The sequence below is a fragment of the Neolamprologus multifasciatus genome, chromosome 11 (assembly GCF_963576455.1).
Source record: "Neolamprologus multifasciatus chromosome 11, fNeoMul1.2, whole genome shotgun sequence".
NCBI lineage: Eukaryota > Metazoa > Chordata > Actinopteri > Cichliformes > Cichlidae > Neolamprologus > Neolamprologus multifasciatus.
In genome coordinates, this window is record NC_140449.1 from 6,907,817 (window position 1) to 6,934,780 (window position 26,964).

Here is a 26,964-nt window from a genome sequence, read left to right on the forward strand (position 1 = left end):
CAGTCAGAAGAACTGTAAAACATTCAAGACAATTGAAATATTCCCAGTAGTGAGCGTCCACGCAAATTCACCCTAAGGTCAGATCGTGCAGTGCTCAGAGAAACTGCAATAAATCCAAGGGCTACAACTGAGACTCTACAGCTCTTAGTTAGCTGGTTGCATTTTTAAAGATCATGACATTACAGTTACAAAAAGACTGAACAACTATCACTTGTTTGGAAGGGTTGCTGGCAGCGTGACATCTGAACAATCCACATGACTTCTGGAATAATGTCTTTTGGAAAGACGAGACTAAAGTTGAGATGCACAGCGCCGCGTTTGGCGTAACCCAAACAGTATCTCAGCACAAACACCTCATACCAGCTGTCAAGAACAGTGATGGAAGGGCGAGGATTTGGGCTTGGTTTATAGCCACAAGACATGGGCACCATGCAGTCAGTGAGTTGACCATGAACAGCTAAAGTCAGGTGTGAGGGCATGTGTCCAGCAGCTTAAGGCAAAAATTGGCTGATACAGCAGGACAGTTTACATAGTTGTTCAAACTCTGCTTCTGCAGTATGGCTACATTTTAAAAAAATTACACTGTAAAATGTGATGGGGGGGGGGGCATAAAACCTGAAGAAGGTATATTTTCTTTCTCACATGACTGTAGGTGTCATGGATGTTAGCTACTCCCAATAGTAGTAGCAGAACTACTTGTAAGATGAGGTCAACTGAGCTGTCAAATCAATATAAAAACCACCTCCAATAAACTCACCACTCTGCTGTCTTTCTGTCTTAGGTGGTACCTTGGCAATAACAGGAACGTACGTCCTGGTGACCTTTGCCCCCCACACCTCCACACACATCACAGCCCATCTGGTCCAGTACTACGCCATCAGCTGGCACTTCCTGCTTTACCTGGTGTGTCCTTTAAAATGCTCCCTTATAAGTCAAGTAATACACATTAATGTGTAGTCGTTTAACAATATTTTTTTATTTATCAGTAACAGAGAAACCGCATGTAATCACAGGATGCATCGTTGTGAGCTTTATTGCACAACACCGTGGTCATGTCACTGAAAATCCTAATGTAGCACACCACTGTTGGTCAAAGACAAGGTCACTCTTTACAACCAGCTGCTGCTTTTTCCAAACGAGGCGAGGTCTTTTCTACGACTACTCTTAGGGGCTGTTCCCGCAGCTCTGTTCTCTGTTGTGAAAGTGGTCAAGTGGGAGAGAGTCCTTTTAAGCTTAGATAGCGTTTTCATACTCGGTAGTCACGAAATACTCCCTCCACCAAACAGGCTGTGAGTGCATTAACACTTACCCGTGTACCCCCCTAGTCCAGTTTCGCCTCAAGCAGCAGTGGCATAAACATAGCTGTTGCTATAGTGACCAATCAGAAGACAAGTACAGAGCTAAAACAACATTTTTTTTTTTGTTTTTTGTCAAAACCCACTCATTACAAACGTAAATGTTGGCTCAGAACTAGTCTTGATTGAAAGCACTCCTTAGACGCTTTTAAAGGAGCATTTCTGTAGACTGGGGTCATTCATATCCATCCAGCTGTGTCTGAGTTATTCCCTGACTCTGCAGTATGGCTTGTATTTCATGTTTCAGGTTAAATGTCTCCTGTACCGAACACTGCGTTTTGTGCCTTTTAGCTGTGATGTCTTAGTTAGTAACTAGTAAGTCCTGAGCACCACATAAGACCTATAGACTATCGAAATACACTGAATTTTTTTCATTTGTTTCCTATATTACAGAATATACCACAAATACAAAAACACTTTTCTACTGATGCTATCTTTCCAAATCCTAAACATTTAATTTACTTTTTTTAACCACTTTTTTGAACAACTGCACATGATCTGTCAAGCTAAGTAGAAATAAATGTAAAACAATAACCGGCGGCAGCTCTTTAAGAGTGCTAGCCAATGGTGGAGATGGAGAACGTGCCCCGGGTGGCAGTGCCATCATTATTCAGGGCACAGCATTTCACTCACGAATCTTTTTGTATTTAGTAAACCGGTACAAAAAAAATCCATGAAAAGTGCATAAGAAGATATTGGGCAAATACAAATGGATAGCTAGAAACGCTGTTTGTGAATACTCATCAGCCTGCAGAGGAACAGCCGCCAACAAGTATGGGATTAATTTTAGTGGGTGATTAATCAGAGGGAATGAAATACCCATTGCCCCTTCTTCTTATTACCAAAGATCATTCTGTTATCAGATGGCTTCATCTGGAAGGACTGCTGTAATGTCAATCTGAACATGGATTGGTTATCTGCCACAAATGCCTGAGGTCTTTGTTAATCAATTTTCAAATCATAAGTAATCCTTTTATTTAAAATACATACAGAGATACATGGATGATAGCTGGAGGCATTTTAAAGGTCAGCTTGCCCTTTTTTCCCACTTTATTCTGCTTTACACTCTGTTGTTGTTCTTTATCTACTCGAGCTGCATTAGAGGATCCTGGAACAGCTGAATGCTATTTGACTCACACGGACAACCCCGAGCTCTTTTCATTTAAAACCCAGAAATTCATTTCATTTTTCCACCATAGTCATTTGTTTCAATTAAAGTGTCCTGCTCTCTGGCTACACGCTGCACTCTCTTCCACTAATAAGACAGTCAGTAAAAGTACAATTCAAGTGCAATTCAGATTTTCAATTTCTGTGCAGCTTCGAGGAAATGGAATCTGCATTAATGATTTGTACGTCTCTCTCTCTCTCAACAGTTTATAGAGATCGTCATCTTTTGCCTTCTGCTTTATCTGTACAAGAGGAGGAACATGAAGCACATCGTCATTGTGATGCTGCTGGTGGCCCTGCTCGGTACGAAAGAGTGGAAGTTGCCCAACTGAGGGCAGATGCTGTAGATTAAGCTGGAGGTTGCTTTTGTTGCTTGGCTACCGTATAGAGCTGTTATCATTTTTGAAGAGAACCAAGTTGAGAACAATAGAAGGAAATAATTCAGCGTGTTCACTCGAATTAACCGCCTCCACGATTTAGCATGAACTTGTGAGGTGCTGCAGCTAAATGTTAAAGCGATGTGTTGCCTGTGTGTTGTTGCAGCCTCTCTGACAGTGATCTCAGTCAAAGCCGTGTCAGGGATGATCACAGAGTCAATAAAAGGCCAGCTGCAGCTCATCTACCCCATCTTCTACGTCATGTTTGTTGTCATGGTTGCTTCTTGCGCCTTCCAGATCAAGTTAGTCAAAGTTTTCTGTCTCTAGTTCTCATCTTTAAGCTTTTTGTCATCACTTAAATCTCATGTTTGTCACTGGCTCGATGGCTGTTCAGTGAAGAGTGAAGGAAATCACATATTATACATGATGACGCTGTACCTGCTGCATTTCATTCACCAAACAAATGTTGCTTTGTTCTCTCTCTCTCTCTACAGATTTCTCAATCAGGCGATGAAAATGTTTGATGCCACAGAGGTGGTTCCTATCAACTTTGTGTTTTTCACTGCAAGTGCCATCCTTGCAGGTCTGTTAAACAGAAAGCTGTTGAACAGCTATGTGGCTAAATGAGCAGAACAGTTGCTTCTCTGGGCCTTAGGTTTCCTCTGTGGTCCAAATCTTAATGACCTTGTAGTACCATATCAGCCTATTAGAGCACTTTGCTCTCGCTCTGCAGAACTACTTGTTGTTCCTAGAGTATGTAAAAAGTAGAATGGGAGGGAGAGCCTTCAGTTTTCAGGCCCCTCTTCTGTGGAACCAGCTTCCAGTTTGGATTCAGGAGACAGACACTATCTCTACTTTCAAGATTAGGCGTAAAACTTTCCTTTTTGCTAAAGCATATAGTTAGGGCTGGACCAGGTGACCCTGAATCCTCCCTTAGTTATGCTGCAATAGCTGTGAGCTGCTGGGGGATTCCCATGATGCATTGAGTGTTTCAGTTACCTTTCTCACTCACTACGTGTTAACAGACCTCTCTGCATTGAATCACACTTGTCAATAATCTCTGGCTGCCTTCAAAAGCATGTCTCCTATCCTGTCTTCCTTCCCTCTCCCTAACCGGTCGCGGCAGATGGCTCCGCCCCTCCCTGAGCCTGGTTCTGCCGGAGGTTTCTTCCTGTTCAAAGGGAGTTTTTTCTTCCCACTGTCACCAAAGTTCTTGCTCATAGGGGGTCATGATTGTTGGGTATTTCTCTGTATGATTATTGTAGGGTCTACCTTAAAATATAAAGCGCCTTGAGGTGACTGTTGTTGTGATTCTGCGCTATATAAATAAAATTGAATTGCATTCAAAAATGATTTAAAAGTGCAACATTTAGCCACAAAGTGACATATTCCTTTATGGCTCTTATCAGTGCCATTTGTACTGTGGACATTGTTGTGGTGTCACGAACACTCACCACCAAACCAAATATATATTCATCGGTTTCTAGGATTTGCAACTGCATAATTCATTCATTATTTCTTAAAGCTACAGAAGCCTGTTAGACAGAAGTGTTCTAAACTGGACCAGTATAAATGCAGAGTAATGACCTAGTTTAATAAACCAACAACTTCCCTGTTTTTTGTTTTTTTTTAGTATAAAAGAAGTACCTTCTCAAAATGTTTGCATTTAATGTATCATACAGTGTGGATGTTGAAGAGCCTGAGATGGTAAGAGTGTGTCACAGTAAATCTATGCACAAAGCCTTCACATCAACATCTGGGAACTAAACAATAGCCCATTAATCCCCCTACATGTCAACATGTAGAAATACTCGTGGCCTGCAGGCTTTGTTTGTCACATTAGTTTTACTGCCATGCTAGCAACATTGTCTGCACTGGATAGATACTGATCACTGCAAAGCGGGAACACCTCATGAAAGCAGTTTTGGAGATTGATTCCTACTAAAGAAGCAAATTAAAGGGTTTTAGATGTTTCATAAGATTTACTGGCAATAACAGACAACGATGTGCTCCAGCACTACAATAGCTGAAATCGGGTACACATACATTACACACACAGGGGACGATCAAGACAGTGACTCACTGCTGTGAACCACTTAGGAGTCCTTGCTCAGCAAACGCTGCAAGGTATTTATAGTGTGTGTGTTCTGCCAGGTCAGGTTTTTTAATATCTAATCAATAAACCTGAAAACAGACAAAAGTTTCCCCCAAGTATTTTGGGCTTGAAGAGAAAATCCAGAGTAAAACACTTCATCACAATGTAAAACCCTTTTTGGCAGGAAACCTAGTGTTACAAAATCCATTTTCTTGTTTGCTTTACTTCTGGATAAATTGGCCGTGTGATGTCATTTCAACCCATTTGCAGCATGGCTTCAGTGGAGTGTAAAAGAAGAAAATGTTCCAGCAGTACAAAACATCAGGCTCAAACAAGATCAGCTCCGGTGTCGCTCTCATACTGCAAATGAACGGCAGCGTCTTTCACAACGCCGCCCAATACAGAGAGACGCCCATGATAGAGGAGGCAGAGGCACGAGATGAGCTGTAGTTTGAATTACTCTTTACTTTCTCCGATATTGCTCTCAGTATTACTATTGCTCTGTCCGCCTACACAAATAACCCACAATTGATTGCAATGAACAACAAATTGCTGATGTATTATATCTGGCGGTGTAAGAACATCCGTGGGCGGACTTTTACTTTAAGATTAGTTCAACATTGAGGAAAAATATTGTTTTGGTCCTAACCCGGTGACGGTCACAGCTTAAGACAGTGAACTGAGCACTGGAAAAATGAACTCGCTCTCCGAGCCAACAGTGGCTCTCCTACAGTCTCTGCACGGAGGACATTGTTTGTTTTTGCATTCTGTCAATATGCTGAGCAGTGTTTACTATTCATCTCTCAAAACTGCACCCTTTCACTTAATAATTCTCCCCACTCATTATCCCAGTGTAATGTATGCTTAGGGTTTTAGGGCCATGTTTCACAAAGAAAGCAGCAGAGGTGATGTGCATGTTTTGTTACTGTGTCACATTAAATGGACTTTTTCATTTTGCAGGGATTGTATTCTATCAGGAATTTGAAGGCTTGGCTTTGCTGAACATCGGTATGTTCCTGTTTGGGTAAGTGTTCAATAAGCTACCAGCCACTGCAGCTTTTCAAATTATGCTTATTGCGAAATGTCAACAAACTTCTCAAACTGTTTTTCCCCCCAGTTGTCTTCTGTCCTTTGTTGGAGTTTTCCTGATAGCCCGAAACAGGCCAAAGATAAAGCAGCAAGAACGCAATTTTATCGCAATGAATAAAATTCCTGGTAAGATCTATTTATCGTTTTTTATTTCGTTGCCTTAGAACCTTTTTTGGTTTTTATGGTTCACTTATTAGCAGATAGCTGAATTATATCTAGTGGCAGTGATCCTGGAATCACCCAGCTGCTATTGTCTGCCACCCGGGCAGCAGACTCCATCTAATGAGCTGCACTGTCCATATTCACAGGGAGAAGGCACACAGACAAAGTTCAGCCTGAGGCAAAGACTACAACATACGGATCACTGGCAGCCAAACTTATGTGCAACAGATCGGGCCAAACAGACGATTCATAGGCCCAGCTCCATCTGTTGAGACTGTCATGTTGATGCATTTGTGTGTGCGTCTCTCTTCTTGGTTCATTTAAAATGTGTTTATAGAAAGAAATGATGGCCATCAGTTAAAACCAGTGCCAGCTGAGCATCAGAACTGGTGGCTATAATGATTTTACATTTTATGTTCCAACTATTAAGTACCTCTCATTAGGTAAAATATCCATTTGTGTCTTAGCATCATTTCCCACACAGGTATCAGAAATACCTCAAGAGGAGTCACTCCAACACAAGGAAACACCTCAGGATGAAAGGTCAATATTAGATTGTTCACAAGCAACGATTTTTAAATTGTGAGGAGAGTCGTGGTTGAACAAAAAGGCCCAGGAGGCCACTCTGACCGAGCCTATCAATATAACATAAGGTTATATGTCAATGAGCTGAATAAACCGCTCTGTGTGTTGTGTGTAAATAAATAAGGACAAAAAAAGTGTTCCTGTGGTCTGAGGGTTTCATTTGTTACAGAAAAATAAGTGCACTACTGCCCTCTAATGGTGGGGGAGGGACTCCCAAGAAGACCGGCCAGCCCAGTTTGTGCCATGTTGATCTGACATGGCCTCATTTTAAAATGGGGAGAGGAAAAAAAAAGTGCTTCAGGAGCCATGTTTTTAAAATCTTCTGTCACAATAAAGTGGCTCGCTCCAAAAATCTGTTACCGATAAAAGCAATAATGCATCACCCATGTTCACCTCGAACTATATACTAAACTTTAATGTTGCCAAGCAACTATACTCCTATCTTCCACCTACATATTATGGGATGTGCAGGAAACCACTTTTCCTGCCAGTGTGACTATAAAAAGAATGAATGTTAAAGCATCAGTTGTTCTGAGCACTTATGTTGATTGTAGGTTAATGGCTGTGGTTTCCCACAACAACAGTTCTGTTCAGTATAGTACACCTATTTCATAACATATACTCAAAACCTCTTCAATGCAATGGAAGCTGCAAACACCCTCTTAAACACAAAGTCTGTAACATAAATCATCAAATCCATTCCTTCAGGAAACCCAAACTTAAAGTTTTAATCTTTCTGAGACAAACCAAGGCTCTCATTCATTTACAGTATTCCACCGATTCTTTTACAGATTACCTTTTGTTTTACTTAGTTAAATCAATAAAGATGTATCTCAGAGTATACTATACTCAACTAAAAAGTCACTAGGTTGCTTGTTGTGATGCCATGCAAGTCAATAAATCTTCAGTCAAGGCACACAGATTCCATCAAATCACTGAACAAATGAACCATCAAACAATTTACTGCACTCTTGGCATTAACTTGCATAGACTAAAACAGACCTCAGACCTCTATGTTGATCTTAGCAAAGCGGTAGTGCAAGGAGGTAGGGTTCCGAAGCAGCAGCTTTCCTTTGTGTTCGCTTGTCTGATTGAGGAGGGTATTAAGGAGCCCAGCAACGCTTACAAATCCAAGAGCCTCCCCGCACCCTGCAGACATGGAGAAGTCACCCTGAGTGACCCAGCCCACGGTCACCCGGGAGCAGTGAGAGGCAACACTGGGCAGAGGATCCGGCCACAGCCCTAGAACGAGGTCTGAGGAAGACTCCGAGAAGGATTTAGGGTCTTTGGATGCGTTGGTGTCTAAGTCAGAAGCAAAGATGAGGTCTGTCTTCTTGCTATCAGGCTTATTAGGAGTTACAGAGGATGTTGCAGCCTTCTTAGGGTCCTTATTTCTGCGTTTAATTCTGCTTTTAAAGTGGTCTCTGTGTGGTGGCTCCTGAGGACCGCCAGTTCCTTGTCGATTTCCTAGCGCCTTTAGGTCCTCTGGAGTTGGCACGCATAACATGGCATGGTACTCCGGTTTGCCCTTTGACGGCAGCGACACATGCACCCACACCAGACTCATCGCATGTGCTGACAGGAACGACGTCACAGCTTCACAGCTGATAGGCGGTAGCTCGCCAACACGGCATGGCCTCTGACCTTTAGATGTTGTGGGTCTGCACCAGGCAGAAAGCAGCTTCAAAGCCTTTCTGTTCCTAGGAAGCAAAAAAAAAAAATTTGTTTAAAAAGCCCCATTTAAATCAGGTGATTAATACTAAAAGAAAAAGTAGCATTTTCATTGGCTCCATTAGCCATCCTCAGAGACAAAATTTTGTTGGAGAACATTTTTAATGCCTAATGTTGAAAACAAAAGGCAGCCAATGGACGGTGAAAATCAATCCAATTTTTTTCCCATAAAGTCAGTCATTACTCAAAGCTTATGTGATGGTTTTATGAGGATAGATGCTACTTTTCCCCTCCACTAATCACAGTGATGTATTGCAGCAATTTAAGGCTGGATGTACTTTGGGTATTCTCATCGGGGACATTATGATGAAAGGGGGGTAAGACTGGAGAAGCAGCATGCATCAAAGCTGTCAAAAGCAGCGATTGTGTCTCTTAATAAAAAATACAAAGAGGAGGAAAGAGATGATTGGAGTCCACGGCCTCCCAAAAACACAGCACATTAATCTCAAGGGACTCTAAAAAGTCTGCTGCATTAATATTTTTAAAAGTGTGATTTAGACGTGTGTGATAAAGGCACTTTGGGAGCACCAGTGTGTGTGTATGTTAGTGTACACGTCAGTACTGATAGAAGTTTATCTTCACTCTAAGAAAAGAACACCACAAACGTTTAAAACATGTACCTCAGTACAGTGAATCGGCTCGGAGGTTTTGTTATGCTGATCGCCTGTTGTGATGTCCTCTCCTCGGTCACAGCGTCAGCCTGCGCTGTGGTTCGTGTCTGGCTGCCTCCTTCCTGCACGATGATCTCCCACTCCTCTGCCAGCTGTTGCCAAGGGCAACGGAAAGGAGCCACACAGCCATGCTTAATGTAATTGGTCCTCTTAGCAGGTGGATGCCTACGGAGAGGTCAAAAGGGCAAACCCTTGTCAAACCGTTGGGCAACCTTGCCAATTTATGCAAGACATCACAAGTGTCGAGCAGTGGATAGAAGGGGACAAGCGACTTTATTAGCATCTCATCTGCATGGCGACAGAGATCCGCATTATGAAAATTAACTGGGTCACAACTTTGGAGTGCTTCCGCTTATCAAAACCTCTAATCTACTGCGGATCTCACCACTCAGGCTGTAGATTATGAATATTATTACCCCCGTTTATGACTTTACACTAAAAACAGAACACGGCGAAGAGTTTTTAGTTCCAATAAAGTCTCATTATCACCTCAGCTAATGTTTATGTAACTGAAAATATTTTACCATCACATTTGAAAGATTGCTTTTAACGTTGCCAGCAGTTAATTAAAACAAATTGGAGAAACATATCCAACATGTATAAACGACTTTGAGATTCTGGGCAAGTTCTTAAGATTCTGTTTTCTGTCTGCAGGCTGACATAGTAGTTAGATGCCAGAATAATATTACAAGATACACAAAAGCTTTGGCAGGACAAAACGTCCCCACTGAAAATGGACATCACCATGTTTGATAAAAATTAATCACACACTGCATTAATATTTTTCTTCCTTCCCTGCTCAGTATCCAGCTGACCTTTTAAACTTGTCCAGCAGCTCGGCCTCCTGCTCCTCCTGAAAACGCATGCCTGTGGGGCAGTCTGGATAATCACGGGGAAAGTGAGGCGCTGCTTTGTTTTGAGAGTGTTTCCGACTCATATTGAGTCCACCTATGCGAACTCCTCTGTACACCTGCAGGAGGGAGAAACGACGCAGAGAAGAGATGGATTTTTAGCCGACTTCAGAGGTAAAGCAAATCTGAGGGCTTCAGTCAATTCAACTTTATTTATATACCACAACAGTCACCTCAAGATGCTTCATTTTGTAAGGTAAAGGCCCTACAGTATTATAGCATATCTTACCAACATCACTCTACATTTTCAATAAAATGAGGAAGCAAATATAAAGTGAAAGCCTGAGAATCTCTGATATCACCATCTGGCTCATTTGCAACCAGTCTAGGTGATCCTGCCTTAAGCAGTTGGGTAGTAGGTTATCAGATGAAGGTGGTGTTATCTACATGTCAAGTGTGCTTCTTTTCATGCAGTTTAGGTTATTTGGGGCGGGGGGGGGGGGGGGGTTAAACCAAGAAAAAGATACATTGTTACATTTTTCATCTGCAAACCAACAAACAAACAAAAAAAAGTAGTGACCATTATTAAATGTATCTGCTTCTAATGTGCACGTGTATGTTCTGTGGAGTCAGGATTCAAGGAGAAACACATAACTGATTATTAACTCTCAGAGATTACAGTCCGCAACAAGTAAAGTGGAAATATAGTTACCAAGTGACCGTTTACTGCATTTTTATTTTTTAAAAAACAGGCTACTTATAAGATCACTTCCTGAACAGCTGACAAGCAGATGTATTTTTCTATTCTATAGTTTTTTTTAATTTTATCATACACAAAGGGGGAAACGGTCATTTGATCTCCTGCAGAAACTGTAAGTTAGTTTAATTACAAAGAAATTAACAGCCTTTATTTTCATGGAGAGAGTTGGAATAGGAACCAAAATCCAGAGAAAATAAATTACAAAAGTTATGCACTGTTTTACTGATTTACAAGTGAAATCAATGTGAAGTAAAACAGAACTTGCTTACCAGGTTTGCACTCATCTTTACAGCAGCTCTAAATGCTTTACATTTCTTGGCTGATTCTTGGTAACTCAAAGCATACGTTCCCTCCACAGACTTCATATTGAGGATTGAGAACTGGTTAGCTGTGATCTTAATGAGCTTCTTTTTTAGTCATGTTTGGGTAATGGTAAATCAATTTATAACATATGTAATGCATTTATTCTTGGTTGATCTCTCTCCATTAAAATTAAAACTTCCATAAAAACTGCTAGTACCTAGAAGACACAACTATGGTATAAATTTTAGATCCTATGTGGCCTTGTTGTCAAGTTACCACATTCACAAGATTGTCAGAAAACTTGACCTCTGAACTTGAGGTCAAGATGAGCTATACTCGAACTTGTCCAAGATTTTAATAGCATCAATTTATCGGATCCACACTGGCCACTGCGCAGGGTGATGACAAAATCCCATTAGTGTTTTTCAGCTGTGGAGGAACAGCAAAGAGAGCAAAGCTACAAATTCAGTATGGGATCAAATAATCATTCCCCCCACTGTATCTGCTTTTGCCCCACTCAGGGTTCATACACATTTTTCAGGGTCAAATTCAAGCACTTTTTAAGCACATTCAAGGTCAATTTTCAAGCTTTTCCAGCACATTACCAAAAAAGAAGAAAGCATGTTTCACTTTGCATCACCTCAGTAAGACCTTGTAAAAATTTAAACAAATCATCTTAGGTCGACTTGAATGTCTTTTGTTCCCCTTTTGTTAAAAGAGAAAAACGCAGCACACAAAAATAGTGAAAGAGGAAACTGTTACCTTACATGCATAGTGTACAAACTCAAAAAACACATTCCTCTTAAAAATTAAGATGTGCAAATGTGAACAAATCAACTTGTTAGAGATCTTCATCTCCACTGTAAATAAACAACAACCCAGAAAACAAAACTGCACCAAACACCACAAACGCCAACAAATTGTCTTCTCATCAGATATTGAAGCTTCTTTCCTGTGTGACATAAAAAATAGGAGACAGATGTTTGTTTGTTTTTTTGTTCTTTTTAAGTAGTTAAGCACCCACGCCCAGAAAAATGGTAAATGGCCTGTATTTGTATAGCGCTTTACTTAGTCCCTAAGAACCCCAAAGTGCTTTACACGTTCAGTCATCCACCCATTCACGCACACATTCACACACTACATGGTAGCTACAGCCACCCTGGGGCGCACTGACAGAGGCGAGGCTGCCGGATACTGGCGCCAGCGGGCCCTCTGACCACCACCAGTAGGCAACGGGTGAAGTGTCTTGCCCAAGGACACAACAACCGAGACTGTCCAAGCCGGGGCTCGAACCGGCAACCTTCCGATTACAAGACAAACTCCTAACTCTTGAGCCACGAGTGGGGACATTTCATTTTCAAGCAGGAAGCTCCCCCTTTTTGTTATACCCTTTAGATCAGGGGGCGGCAACCTGCGGCTCTTTAGTCCTTATAGTGCGGCTCCGCGTGGTTTGGGAAAATAAATTAGTATTTAGCTGAAGTGTATTTTATTTATGTTAGTTCTTTTTTTTTTTTAAACTTGTAGTTCTAAATTGGAAGATCATTGTGATTTTGCAATATACAAATAAAATTATATTTTCTTATTTTTTCATCGCTCAAAATAAGCGTCACACTCGCGGAAAGCCGGTGTAACCGGCGAAACGCCGTGCATTTATCGAGACTTTCAACCCCAGATAGGCCAATTATGGATCTTCGGCTCTTTGGGTCCTAAAGGTTGCTGACCCCTGCTTTAGATGAACAGAGTGTTTTAATTAAATACATATTCTTTAATAAATGTTCTCTTTTATAAAAAGTAGCAATAGAGCTATAATAGCAATAGAGCTATAATAAAAAAAAAACCATTATAGCTCTATTGCGTAGGGAAAAAAAACTGTCTTGTTTTCTGTTGTCTGTTATATAATATTAGGGATGTTTGTGACAATTAATTTCTTAATTAATCGGCTGGACTAACCAATAGTCCACAACTAGGAAACACTGAAATTTTAAGTTAAGTTTGAAAACAGTTTAAAAAAAAAATACCCCATTCCAAAATGTCTTGTGACAATCTCATTGGCTTAGGGAGTGATGATGTCATAGGGATGATGTCATCTTAAGAATCTTAAGTCCTTTGATGTTTTTCCTTAAATAGGGGTGAGCAACAGCAAGTTTTAGTTCGTTTCAGCAGCATCTGTGTTTGCAGCCTACAAACGTTCACCACAAAACCAAAGTCATCGTATTGAAACTCCAACATGTTTCCAAGAAGAAAACAACCAATTCAAAAAGATTACGCCGCCTCTCCTTCCTGGTGTGGCCGGCCAATTTCCCCAAATGGCGTCTCATCCTTCCAAAGGGCGTTAGAGGAGAGTAGGAAGGAAAACTACCTTCTCCAGAAAAAAATGCAACAAATTGAAGAAGAGAAACTTCAACTGGAGAACAAGTGTAGACGAGTGGAAGCCCAAAATAAAGAGCTGGAAGACAGACAACAGCGCCAGCCGGACATAAAAATTATCAATGAGGGCTGGGGAATCAAGTTTGCTCAGACCCGAGAGCAGATTGTGCACCTCATTAAAGAAAAAAGGGAAAAGAGTGCAGAACTAAAAGAAATGACCAACCAGCTGCAAGACAAGAAAACGATGACTGATAAGATACAACGGGATCTCCAATACATGGACCGAAGGAATCAGCTCCTCCAAAGACAGCTCCATGAAGCTGTGGAAGAAAAGAAAGAATTCCTCCAACAGAAGGAAGAGCAGGACAAAAAGCAAAGAGACATGCAGCACGAACTGAAGAGCATGCAGGAAAAATACCGAATGCTGAAAGAAAGCCTGGATGAAACACTGCTCCAAAATAAAGACCTTCTTCAACAGAAAGAGCAACAACAAGAAAAACTGAAAGAAGGAAAGCGTATCGTCCAGGACTTTGAGTCTAAAAATCTAAAACTGCAGGAGCTTTGTAATCAGCTGGAGGACAAAGCAACTAAAGTGGAAGAAGAAAAGGACAAACTGGAGAAACGCTGCTCACAGTTGCAGAAAAGGATCGAGCAAAATGCGAGAAACAACTCAGAGCTCGTTAAGGGGATTTTGGTGGAATATAATAACTTGAAGCGTGAAAACACTCAAATGCAGGCACAAAAACAACAAGAAGACAAAATACATGAAGACCTGCAGCTCACGCTCCAAGAAATCCAGAAAAAAAATGAGCAGTTAGAAGACAAGCACAAAGAAGTGCAACAGAGAAATGCAGACATGCACAAGGACAAGCTGATACAGGAGGAAACATCCAAACAACTCCAAGACAAGCTTGAAGAACAACAAGCAACATTAGAAGAGGTGGAACGAAGATGTAAGAAACTTGAAAAGGAAAACACAGAAACAATTGATGAGTTGAGAAATCTCATCCTGGAGAAAAAAGCGCTCGTGGAAAAGTGCCTGAAAAAAAAGAAAAAATGGTTCCACTTGTTCCGGAGGAGAGACGCTACTGCTTCCTCACCTGATTGTTAACCCCCCCAACCAGTCCCGGCAGTTGACTGTCCCCTCCTGAGCCTGGTTCTGCTGGAGGTTTCTGCCCGTTTAAAGGCAGTTTTTCCTCCCCACTGTCGCCAAGTGCTTGCTCAGAGGGGATTGTTGGGGTTTTCTCTCCTCTGCCTTTTTTCTTCATTTACTTGTTTAACTTTCTTCATTATTACTTCGTTTTACCTTTTTTCTTCGTTTACTTGTTTAACTTTCTTCATTATTACTTCGTTTTACCTTTTTTCTTCATTTACTTGTTTAACTTTCTTCATTATTACTTCGTTTTACCTTTTTTCTTCGTTTACTTGTTTAACTTTCTTCATTATTACTTCGTTTTACCTTTTTTCTTCGTTTACTTGTTTAACTTTCTTCATTATTACTTCGTTTTACCTTTTTTCTTCATTTACTTGTTTAACTTTCTTCATTTACTTGTTTAACTTTCTTCATTTACTTGTTTAACTTTCTTCATTATTACTTCGTTTTACCTTTTTTCTTCATTTACTTTCTTGTTTAACTTTTTTTTCAACTTATCTAAATAAACCATTTGAATTTATCCTTTGAGTATTTTTCATCTCATCTTTACAGAATTTTTCCAAAACATTTTCAAACATTCAGATCTGTCTTTTATTTTCTTCTTGAAACTTCCACTGTAACAAGAAATAAACCAAACCACAGTGCACTCTGAAGCAAACTAAAACTCACTATAGAGTTCACAGTACATCAACCCAACAACACAGTAAATAAGTAAACATGGCAGCATTTGATTTAACCAAACCAAGCAGTGTGAAAGCACCCAAACCACTCACAGGAAAAGTAAAAATACTCCAAAACGTATTACCAGTGGGATCCAGAAGGCCATCCCCCAGCCTTTGGGAAGCAATAGGTCCCATCCAGCACCCCACGAGCTCATCTCATGCCCAACCTGTTTGCCCGGCTGATGAACAAGGAGAATGGGGACACGACCCTGCAGGGGAGTTGGGCTCAGCCTGGAGCCTGGCACCAGCACCTCACTCCTCATACGGTTCAGCTCCTGCAGGCGGTAACAGAAAGTGCCACATGTGCACTTTCAGGAATGGAGAGGCTAACGCACAATACGACGACAATGCTAGTGGCGAGAGAATAAGCTACCTGCTCAGATATCTTGTTATCGGTGACATTGTCTCGCACAGACTGTTCCCAAATGAAACTCTGACAGCAAGGCTCTGGTACTCCCTCCAACATTAGCTTTCGCCTCTTCTCTTCGTCCACCTCTGGAAGAAACACACATACATGGCATACCCCTATATAACCAGCATCATTAGTGTGAGGTGAGACAGAGTCCTCGACCTCTGCTTTATGATCTAAAATTTTAATAAGCAGGTGATTTATCAATGATTTAGCGCTCTGCTGGGAAACCTTGGGTCCTGGAATTTATGTGGATGTTACTTTAACATATACCACCCACATAAGCACTGGTGCAGACTAGCACACACCACCATGGCAACAGCAGGGCAGGTTGTTTTAATGTTGCAGCTGATTAGGGATGACCACAGAGTGATCAATCATAATGTTATGCCCCTGTGGGTCCCATTTTACCACTGATTTACCAAAGAGGAGCAAAACATCCATCTAGTACAAGAAAATCTGTACTAGATGGGTGTCTAGTCATCTGTATAGTCAATAAAGTCCAATATGAAGATTTAAACCTGATTTAGTTCAGATGCTAGACATCAAATATGCATTTTCTATAATAACTCAGTACTCCTACTGTAAAGCAGGATGAGGCAAAGAAAAATAGTACTGAGCAATATTACCCAGATATCACAGCAAACCTGTTTGTCAGAGCTCCACCCACATGAACAATAAAAAGGTTCCCACTTATTACAGCCTCATGATGCTGCGAAGCCATTAAGGCTGAGGGAAAATATGAAGGCATAAATTTATTAGCCAAGCAGTTCTATTTTTAATTGTAGAATTTTCCTGTTTATTTATATGTTCACATATTTGTTTTGGCTTTTTCTGTCTGAAATATGCCTGATGATCAACTTCATACTGAAATTTAATAAAAGAAAAACTAGAAACTAACAGCTTGATATAAGACATTGAATATCAAGTATAATAATTATGTTAAGATAACAAAAGAGACTTTTATTCTATTTTTCCATTTATGCAATGAGAATGGATCATGAATATGGTACATCCGATTTAAATCAGTAAAGGGCCCTTTTAAAAACAGACCTCATATTTCAAGCATCTTCTCATAAGTCAGCTGTTGCCAGTCACTAAGGGTGTGTTTGGAGTACAGGGTTCTGCCAGGATTCGAACCTGGAACATCTGCATGGCGAAGCAGAGGCTCCCCGGAGCACAGAACCAGATGTGTACTCACTGAAACAACCTCAGGACCAGAAACAGACTGACTCTCTGCTATGTCAGATTTTGCGGCAGGAGAGAAGCAACAGTGTCGATATACTGTGAGATGTACAAGTACTCGACTTTAAAACCCCTTTCCCCTCCTCCACCGTCATATCTGGTATATCTGATTTTACCTTGTGCCTGCTTTACACAAGGCAGAGCTTTAACTCTCTTTCTTGGTAAAGTGAGCCTCGGGTCATCCACAGTCAGACCCAGCACCGTGCCTGAGGGGAGCTCGGTGGTCGAATAGATGCCTGGGTGAACGACAGTCACGGTGAGACAGAAAAGCCTGGACACACAATCAACTAGCAAAATAAGTAATCAGGGATTTTAAAAAGTAAAGGAAAAACAAACCTTTCAGGATGTTAAAGGTATCAGCTTGTTGTTGATGCAGAGTCATCTTGGCCTCATCTGAGCAGTGCTGAGGCCACCAGAGGGAGCGAGTCTGGGATTTCTGCACTTCCTTGTTTACAAAAAACAAATTCAAGCATGAAGTGAAAATGAAAACGCCTTTTGGGAACAATTCAAGTTAATAACATAGTACAGTTCTTACATCACAGCCTGTAGCAGCTTCTAAAGTGTCTACCAACACCGAATGGGACTGTGGTCCAATCAGCCGATAGCGTACAATCTCCATTGTGAGATCGCTGCATGCACACACACAAAGAATAAAGTAAATGAAACAATCATCAACATCTACAGTAAAAACCAATCTCCTAAATAAACGTTCAATCAAATGCTTCGGTTTGTTCCTGAAATGACACAAACTTTATAACTATTCCATTTGAGCTGGACCTCCAGCTCACTGGGGTGGAGGGTAATCTTGTTCCATCACCCACGATCTTCTTTGCAGGGGGTCCAGTTGCATCTTTACGGCTACGCTTTCTCTTGGTTCCAGGTACCGGCTTGGCCTCAGGCGTGTTTTCAGGCTCTGACTCTGCCTCCAAGGTAAGATTAACCACTACTGGTGCAGCCGGAGGTAATACAGCCTCACAACACTGACACACAGTTTGTAATTCAGGCAGAAGATCCTGGAAGGAGGATACCGTATATGGAATTAACAGTCCTGCTGGAGTCATTTGTAAATGTAATAATATCAAGTAAAAATTCAAAAGGCCAACCATAAAAATGATTTACAACCAGCAGACCTCTAAAACCAGTCACACCTGCTTAAGAGTGGGATGAGCCCAGATCCACAGCTGCCTGTGCGCTGAGCCCTGTGTGCGGGGTCTCCAGAGGAAGGTGACGGGCCCCAGGGGCTGTGAGGGGTACCGTCCAGCTCTGTACACCATGACACTGCCCTGTCTCCTTCCTGACAGACACAGTGCTGCAGCAAACGTAGGGCCTAGAAAAGAAAATCAAAGGCGTATAACTATACTACTTAAACTAAATGTGTAAGTTAGCAAGGAGTTGCTGCTAAAAACTCCATTTTTGTATTTATTTTTTTGCCGCCTGTCCCATTTGGTTCTTTTGCCATCAGAACTATTGTCTGAAGGCAAAGAGAGAAGCCCAACGGAAAACCTTGATTATTTCTTACCTGCTTCCTTGCTGGTCAGCTGTGAAAGAGCAGCTAGAAGCTTGTCTTCGTCCCCCTGCAGCTCTATGCAGCAGTAATAAGAGAGATCCTGAGCAGAGATAATGCAAAATGTAAGCTGATGTTCCAGACAGCGACATCACAGTACGTAAAAACAAATTATTCACAGAGTCTGTGTGAACAGCAGGTGGTTACCTGTAGGAGGCAGTGGCTGCTCATTGCTCTGTAGCAAGCCCGGTAGCATTTGTATGTGGGCCTGTCCCCGAGGCAGTAACCCCACTTTTTAACCATGTGGAAGCGCTTGGCGTGCCAAATGTGCGTTTCCAGCCAAATGTTCTTACGCTGACGGCGGTTGAACTCCAGCAGCAGGTTTCCGTGACGCCGCCGGGCCTTGCGGCTCTTGCTCTTTGCTGGCTCCTTCTTTTTGGAGCCAGCCTGGAGGCCCTTCTCCCGCTGACAGAGGAAGGACAAGTGAGTGGACATGTCCCAGGTACTCAGAGTGGGGGACTTTGTATATAAAACAAGGGTACGGAGGTGTTTGTGAGACATTCAAGTGCTGAAAATAAAATACGTCCAGAAATTTACCATTCTGTTGGCCACCTCTCTCAGTCTGTGAGGAAGCCGCTTGGTGTTGTGGCTCATGGCTCGTCTCCTCATGTGTTTGGGCAGAGCTTCAAACACACGGCTGCTGCTTGTGGTCTTTCTGACAGCTTTCAACATGGCGCTCACCTCTGCAGCCCTGGCCCTTGCAAAAGCTCCAGCTGAGTGAGGAAGGTAAAGATGGAGATGGAAGTCATTCACTGGACTGTAACTGTTCATGAATACCTTTACAATTCATTTCTTTCATGACTGTTTATGCTCTGAATTAAACTTAATATGTAAAAAATGTTGAGATTTTACCAGTGACGTATTTGGGCATCTCCTTAGTGTAGCCACCACCATCTTTATGATGTCCACGGACCCATCCGCTCTGGTGGGGAGTTTTCTTCTGCCTTTCTGTAGAGGGGTGCACCTCCGAAAGACCACCTTTGAGAGGATCAGCATTTTTTCCTGTCGGGGTCAAATAAAAGTGAGACTGAGTCATGTGTGGTCTGCCTCTACAAATGCGTGAAAATTCGCCCAACTTAATAAGGCATATAACATCTTTGTCCTCTTGTTTATTCTGTTTTCACGCGAATCTCGTCATAGAAACAACCTTAATAAGAAGGGATTCCTCCCTTGGAAAAAATATGTTCCCCGTATTCACTGTATGAACAACACATGACAGAGGAAGATGAGGAACTAGAAAGAAAACAAAAATTTGGAGGGCACTTAAAAAAGTTAAAAAAAAAAAAAAATCATAAGAACAAAGTGACAGACAGTCCATAGGAAAGACTCACAAAATCTTGAGAAACTCCTACCAGAGGTGCAACAAAACAAAGCAACAGTAATCGTTTTCTCGAAGGTCTCTTACACATGAAATAAATTCTTGCATAAAATTATTAATGTCAATTGGAAAAAGCTATGTTAAACAGGAGGTGCTAGACCTGAACTCAGGTTATTTCACTATAAATGCTCCGATTTGTCCAAATTAAGTGTGACCACGGACAAGGGGGTCCTCTAGATGCCCGGAATGACCTCTAGATGTCCTTTGGACAGAGGCAGTGCCTTATGACACCAACTGTCTGCCATCTATAATCCAGTTTTGAGATCCCTTTCCAGACGCCGTAATGCTCACTCACATCCTTGGTTATCTGACCTCAGTAAGTCACATGACAGGGTGGGGCTAGTTTTCACAGTGGGTTCACCCGAAACCTTGGCTGATTGTGACCCACACCCGTTTTCACACCTTGGCTTTCACACCATGTGATTACGTAAAGGATTAATAGGGGGTCCATGACCCTCTTGGGGGTCCTTTGCTCAGGACTTTGTTGAAGCACCTTTGGCTGCAATTACAGCCTTAAGTCTTTTTGAGTATAAGCTCTGCACACCTATTTTTGGGCCGTTTCTCTTATTCTTTTTTGCAGACCCCCAAGCTTCATCAGGCTGGATGGGGATCAGTTATGTTTGTTATCTTGGATGTGTGCTTAGGGTTGTTGTCCTGTTGGAAGATGAACCTTCATCCCAGTCTGAGGCCCAGAGCGCTCTGGAGCAGGTCAGCATAAAGGATGTCTCTGTACACTGCTGCACATGTAAAACATCCCCCAGCATGATGCTGCCACCACCATGCTCCACTGTCAGGATGGTACTGGCCAGTTGATGAGTGGTGAATTTACCACAGGTGGGCTCCAATCAGCCATGAAAACAGTCGATCAGTTGAAACAGGATGCACTTGAACTTGAATCTGTGTGTCATGGCAAAGGCTGTGAATACTCATCTACAAGTTATACCTTTGTTTTTAGTAGATTTGCAAGAATTTCAAGCAAGCTTTTTCACTTTGTCATTATCAGATATGTCATGTACAATTTAGTCCATTTTGGAATAAGGCACAACTAACATGTTTTCATGCGTCTCCCATGACAACACATGGAACAAGTGACACACTGTGAATACTTTTTGGACGCACTGCATGGCAAGTAGCAGAACTATCAGATATGACATATATCCATTTACTTAGATAGGAAGAACGTTCTGTTGTGTTTGATATTTAATGTATAGCTATATCAGATACAGTCATGTATGACCTTATCTTTCAAGTATGTATGATACAGTCCAAGGAGAGCAAAACTGTTCAGTTCACCTTGGCTTTATTCTGCTTATGTGGTTCATATTATCTGCCGGTTTAACTATTTTGGCAGTAAATTTTTATACAAGAATCCATTTCATACGTGGAAGACTGGAAGAAAACACGTGTGCTTTGTTCTGCATTACTGTAGGGGACTCGCTGGCCGTTCCTCCAGTTTAATATGTAATAGGCTACGTGAAATAACCAGGGAAGGCAAGAGTACCGGTGCCAGGGGCGTCTGCTCCATTCTGCGTGCTGCTCTCCACGTTAGATGAAGAAGACGGATACTGCACACTGGCGGGCTGATTTCTCATCTTCTTCTCCCGCATTTTGACTTTAGCCGCAGACATTTTCTGTAAGATACAATAAGACGCTTGAGACCTCGCTATGCGAGCAGCTTCTAACCCAAACAGTTGAATGCTGAGCTAAAACGCAGGCTTGCTAGCAACGTTACCTAAAGTTGGGGAGTTGTTTTAACTAACAAAACCAAAGCAAAAACATTTCTATACCAAACGTACAGAAGAATTACACTTCATAAGGTTACCTCAAGGTTCCCCAGTGTGATGTGTGTCAGAAACGCTGTTCCAGCTGCAGGGACCCTCTAGTTTTACGTTTAGCAACCATGTGAGGTTTCCTCACGCTGGTGCTGGTCTTGTTTGCTTCCGGATATGACGTGTTCAGGGGGCTTTGTAGAGTTTTAGCGCGTCAACAAAAAAATCCAATAAAAACCAAGGTACGTTTTCGTAAGATTATGTGATATGTTGTCACTATTGTCTCTTACTTGAGTTTTAAAATGTCTGAGGTGACCAGTTTTGGAACTAAAATCTGTAAGGGGAAATGTGTTTGCGCATGTGATATGTCTTTTACGGTAAAGTAGCTCTGACGTCCTTCTGACGTCAGCGCTTTTTCTGCTTGCAGCCTTCTGTTGTACAACTTACTTCTTTCACTTGGGCCGATAGATTTCCAGTGAAATGGCTGCACTAATCAGGAGGATTATCAGCACAGCTAAAGCTCCTGCTGCTATCGGTCCGTACAGGTGAGAAGAGCTTTGAATCATTGCCTTAAGGTTAAAGTTGAGGCTGGCACACACCTGCCGCAGCACCAACCTACATTACATTTGGACTGTTAATAGCACTGACTGCCAATTCATTGATGACACACCACGACTTTTTCTGCTTAATCGGGTAATACAGCTATACTGAGTTCACTGTTTCGTCCATAAGATTGCTGCTGGGAGAGGTGGGATAGCATATGCTCTCAAAGCTTTTGGGAGCAAAGTTCAGATTTTTGGATGTTGCACTTTAAACTCTACACACCACTAAAATGTTAAACAGCAAACTGTGCCCGAGGTTTTTCAATACTTTAGTCTGCCATTAATTTAATTCAGTTTCAGAGTTCAGAGGGTTTTTTTATATTGTTATAAATGGTAGGCCTAAAGAGCCTAAAATAATACAGAGAAGACCCCAAACAATCAAACGACCCTCCTGATCCAGCTCTAACTTAAATTTAAGCCTAATCCTAAAAGCAGAGAAGGTTTCTGTCGCTCACATCTGCACAGAGAGCTGGTTCCACAGAAGAAGGGCCTGGAAGCTGAAACCTCTGCTTCCCATTCTGCTTTGAAACATCGTAGGAAACACAGTTATGCCAGTCATCTGAGAGCAAAGTGCTCTATTGGGGTGATATGATGCTTTGACACAGTGATCAACTGAAGGCTTTTTAGGTAGTTTTTAGGACATCCATATAATAATGAGTTACAATTGTCCCACCTAGAAGAAATAAATGCATGAATTATTTTCAGCATCACTCTGAGACATGATGTTTCTAATTTTACAGTTACTGTACAAATGCAGGTAAGCAGTCCCAAATATATGTTTAATAGGAGCACAGAAAAATGACTTCAAGACTCCTCACAGGTATAAAGAGAGTGTTCTCTTTATCGAGAAAAGAAGCTGTGTATATATTATTAAAACAAGGAAGATGCATAAATGCAATTTTATGAATCTATTATTCAAAAGGAAATAAACATCAAAAAACAACCCTTAGTTAAAAACCTACACATGGAGAGATAAGTGACATAATAGTCAAGCAAACATACAACTTTTTTAACCTCACTTTCTTCATTATTAGTAAATCTTTATTTAGCAAAGATCAGCAGAAAGGACAATAAGATTTAACACTGTGAATGAAATAAACCGAGAGTAGGTAAGCATTTGTCTTTGCATGTTTGTGTGTGTTTTCCAGCCAAGCAGTGGTGGTGGATCGAACCATGTATATTTCAGGACAGCTGGGAATGGACCCTGCCAGTGGACAGCTGGTGGAAGGTGGTGTTCAGGCTCAAACCAGACAGGTGACACTGGAATCCCCATCATCACTGATTCATTCATTCATTCATTCATGAACATGGAGTACAGCGACACTTGAAAGCGATCCAGATATCAGTAGATGTTCCTAATTCCTAACTGCTGAGATAATTGCAATGGAGTTGAGCTCACAACCAAACCATTAAGAGGCTGCTACAGTGTGAATAAATGCAGTCCATTATTTAAAAGAAAATCTAGTGACAATGCTTTTAAAAATAGTGCCTTTTGAAAAAACCCACCAGTTTTCCTGCGGGGGGCCAATTCCAGGTTAAATCCTTAATTCTCTGTAATGCTGCAGAATAAATTTAAGACTGGTCTAACGCATCCTTCCTGCAGGCTGAATGAGGATCTGAAAGTCATCACAAAGTGAGAATTACTTTTGCACAATCGTGTACATGACTTCTGTTTCTTCAGGCTCTGGTGAATATGGCTGAAATACTCAAGGCTGCTGGGTGTGGTTACACCAACGGTGAGAGAGCCTTGCCTTTCTTTGCATGTACACAGGACAATTCTTTCAACTTTTCAACCACAGACCCGATCATGCACTATTTTCTTTCTTTTCTTGTTACTTCCTGAAGTTGTCAAAACCACCGTGCTCTTAGCCGATATGAACGACTTCACCAGTGTCAATGACGTGTACAAGCAATGTGAGTATCAATGATTCAGCCATTAACGTGTATCAGTATGTGTTTGGAGTTATCTGCTGCTGTTGGCTTTCACGTTGCAATACAACGTTAGCCACCAGGTGTCAGCACAGTCCAGACGACATGCAGCACTGCTGCATAACAAGCAGATTTTATAAACTCTTTATTTTTCCAGTAATGTATTCACCCAGAAGGCCTTTACAATAACTCAACTAGGGCTTGAATTTGCCTCTTCATATTCTAAATATGCTGTGGAAACTCCAGATCAAGTTGAATTATGAAATAAATATTCAGAAACACAGGGGCAGAAACACTCGCAGGGAACGCTGACATTTGCTGAGTCACTTAGCAGAGTGAAACCTGAGCTTCCCCCACCAACGGGTCTTAATCTTAATCTAAATGTCAGACGACAGACTGCCACATCTGACATTCCATAGATTAAATTAAAAAAAGTTTAAGTCTATTCACAAAGCCCCCATATCCATTTCATTGCTTAAGTAGTATGGTAGAAAAGATAACTGGGCATTTTTCTAATGCCAGTTAATTCAGGTATTGCTTCTACAATCAACTGATCCAAGCACCCAAGTTGATGCACTCTGTGTTGAGTCCATTATCCGTGATTACATCAGTACAGTCAAAATCAGATTATTCTTTCAGTCCACCTCTGTCTTTAAAGGCCCTGCACCGAGTCACAGGTGTTTTCACTTTATTCTGGTTGATTAGGCTTTTGCTGTGGTTGAAGTTGGGTGCAGCTATGCTGTGGTTACATGAACCGACAAGAACAACAATGGCATAAATTCTGCTGCCTGAGCAGAGGCCTGTACTACAAAACAGGAACTCATCTTATCCAGGTAGCTTTGGGGTTAACCCCAGGTTTTCTGTACTACAAATGTGGTTCACTTCTTACCAGGGTACATCGCCATGGTAACTTGTGCTTCCATATTAGAGGTCAACAGGTATGAAATCACCACCTACTGACCAGTCAAGTCTCCAGAAAATAGCATCACCATTACTTGAAGATCCCTCAGACCTCTGTGCACCGAGAATAGGAGTGTCTAAACCCTTGGTTAACTCAGTGAGTGGATAACCAGCTTTGTGATCACGAGTGTTAGGTTCAGTGAATCCAGATAACAGAGAGATAACCAGAGATAACTTTGTAGTGCAGTGCCCAGCACAATCAAGTACACTCTGTAGTAACTCATTAATGTGTCTTAATTATTGCTGCGGCTTTTCATTGTAATACATTTCCCATTGTGCATCTAATAATGTGTTGTTTTGGTTTTTGTACTGATGAAATTGTGTGAATATATATGATAATTATACACTAAATTTTATATATTTGATGTATATTGTGCCTAATATGTGTGAACATAGTTAAATTGTTGTGCAGATTAAAATTGTCACAAAGATAAATGTTCTGTTGATTCAGTGGTATTTGCAGGTCTGTGTAAATCCAAAAGTGTAACTAATAAGATTAATAACTGCTTGTTCAAGCTGACTGACGATGAAGTAGAGCCCTAATTTGTGTACTCGCAGACCTGTGTTTCTCCTACTCTGACAGTCACTATAAAGAGCTCGCTTGTTTTATCAGTTGATATAAAGGCATGTCAGACAAGGACAACACTATAAATACCAGGTACCAGTAGTTAATTGGCTGCTTTGCAGTCCTGTAAGCTTCTGTAGATTCTGTATCTGTATCTGAGTCATTGAAAGTCTGTATGTGTAAATGTGTTGGGACCTAACTCAGCTGCTTTCTTTAGTCTTTAGCACCAACTTCCCAGCCAGGGCTGCCTATCAGGTCGCTGCTCTCCCTCGAGTGAGTTCTTGACAAAGACTTTTTATCCACTTATTCTTTTGTGCTTTGAACCCAACAGAAAACCACAATTCTCACTGTACTGATGCTGTCTCTTTCTCCAGGGTGGACTAGTTGAAATTGAAGCAATTGCTGTTTTGGGCCCTCTGACCGACACTTCCTAACAAGTACATTAAACAAGCAAAAACTAGAAAGAGCTAAAAGCACTGAAAAGTGTGAAACTGATGTAATTATAGGTCTAGTATCATCAGCGATTTAGCGCTGTTTTAACATGTCACAGGTCACCTAGCAGACTAACAGCAGTCAGGTGTGGAGCACTTTCTCCTCCCTCACTGACAATGATGAGATGTATTTGAAGACATCACTGCATTTTAAATCCACTCTGCTCACATTTCACTTACAATAGCTGAGAAGTACCTAAGCTTGTTTGTTGGATTGGATTACACTACCGTCCTGTGTTGTCATCATGACAGTGTATCCTCTCTCTTTGTACCAGCTGATAGATGATCGAGCATAACTGAATAATAAAAGGTTTTAATTTTCCTTAATTGCTTCTTAATGTCAAGAAAACCGCCTGTAGATGATCACTGTCCATCAAGTCCTCAGCAATTCTGCAATAACTATGAACACAGTTTGTTTAACAGGGTTAACTCATGCCAGAATGGGTTGTTTATAAAGAACTATATGATTTGATTTCAGTGATTAACTCCTCCTGTTGGATTAATGTGTCTGAATCACTCAGTATACTTTGGGGCTAAATAAAAACCTTCAGCCTGTTGGAACTGCACAACGCAAACTGATTTTTCAAAACAGCAGTTCAAGTCTTCATATGCATACTAAGTATTAAATATTCCAAAATAATCATTTTATTTTCAGAGAGACTTA

At 41.3% G+C, this 26,964-nt stretch overlaps 4 protein-coding genes across 4 annotated transcripts in view; 3 read left to right on the top strand and 1 right to left on the bottom strand.

Annotated features, from left to right (window-relative positions):
- Nucleotides 1–6,936, top strand: part of nipal2 (NIPA like domain containing 2) — a 32,452-nt gene extending 25,516 nt beyond the window's left edge. The window contains exons 7-13 of the mRNA XM_085176259.1: nucleotides 782–903; nucleotides 2,729–2,825; nucleotides 3,066–3,201; nucleotides 3,394–3,482; nucleotides 5,955–6,018; nucleotides 6,112–6,209; nucleotides 6,392–6,936. Of these exons, the coding sequence (XP_085032385.1) occupies nucleotides 782–903; nucleotides 2,729–2,825; nucleotides 3,066–3,201; nucleotides 3,394–3,482; nucleotides 5,955–6,018; nucleotides 6,112–6,209; nucleotides 6,392–6,498 (713 nt within the window). The 3' untranslated portion in view covers nucleotides 6,499–6,936. The remainder of the gene's footprint in view (nucleotides 1–781; nucleotides 904–2,728; nucleotides 2,826–3,065; nucleotides 3,202–3,393; nucleotides 3,483–5,954; nucleotides 6,019–6,111; nucleotides 6,210–6,391) is intronic.
- Nucleotides 6,610–21,941, bottom strand: pop1 (POP1 homolog, ribonuclease P/MRP subunit). Its single transcript, XM_085176250.1, has 16 exons — nucleotides 21,807–21,941; nucleotides 21,486–21,615; nucleotides 19,459–19,608; nucleotides 19,144–19,319; nucleotides 18,754–19,011; nucleotides 18,562–18,649; nucleotides 18,191–18,369; nucleotides 17,793–18,055; nucleotides 17,578–17,671; nucleotides 17,379–17,487; nucleotides 17,159–17,278; nucleotides 15,762–15,883; nucleotides 15,472–15,663; nucleotides 10,048–10,202; nucleotides 9,182–9,397; nucleotides 6,610–8,530 (listed from the first exon to the last, which is right to left on the bottom strand). Exons 2-16 carry the CDS (start codon nucleotides 21,610–21,612, stop codon nucleotides 7,834–7,836), a joined length of 2,946 nt encoding a protein of 981 aa, XP_085032376.1. The 5' UTR covers nucleotides 21,613–21,615; nucleotides 21,807–21,941; the 3' UTR covers nucleotides 6,610–7,833.
- LOC146507701 (uncharacterized) lies at nucleotides 13,116–15,186 on the top strand. Its single transcript, XM_085176258.1, has one exon. It carries the CDS (start codon nucleotides 13,374–13,376, stop codon nucleotides 14,622–14,624), a length of 1,251 nt encoding a protein of 416 aa, XP_085032384.1. The 5' UTR covers nucleotides 13,116–13,373; the 3' UTR covers nucleotides 14,625–15,186.
- Nucleotides 21,942–22,137: 196 nt separating the features above from the next.
- LOC146507702 (2-iminobutanoate/2-iminopropanoate deaminase-like) lies at nucleotides 22,138–26,622 on the top strand. Its single transcript, XM_085176262.1, has 6 exons — nucleotides 22,138–22,298; nucleotides 23,504–23,609; nucleotides 24,037–24,091; nucleotides 24,201–24,269; nucleotides 26,027–26,082; nucleotides 26,184–26,622. The coding sequence occupies exons 1-6, from the start codon at nucleotides 22,234–22,236 to the stop codon at nucleotides 26,241–26,243; spliced, it is 411 nt and encodes a 136-aa protein (XP_085032388.1). The 5' UTR covers nucleotides 22,138–22,233; the 3' UTR covers nucleotides 26,244–26,622.
- Nucleotides 26,623–26,964: the final 342 nt, after the last annotated feature.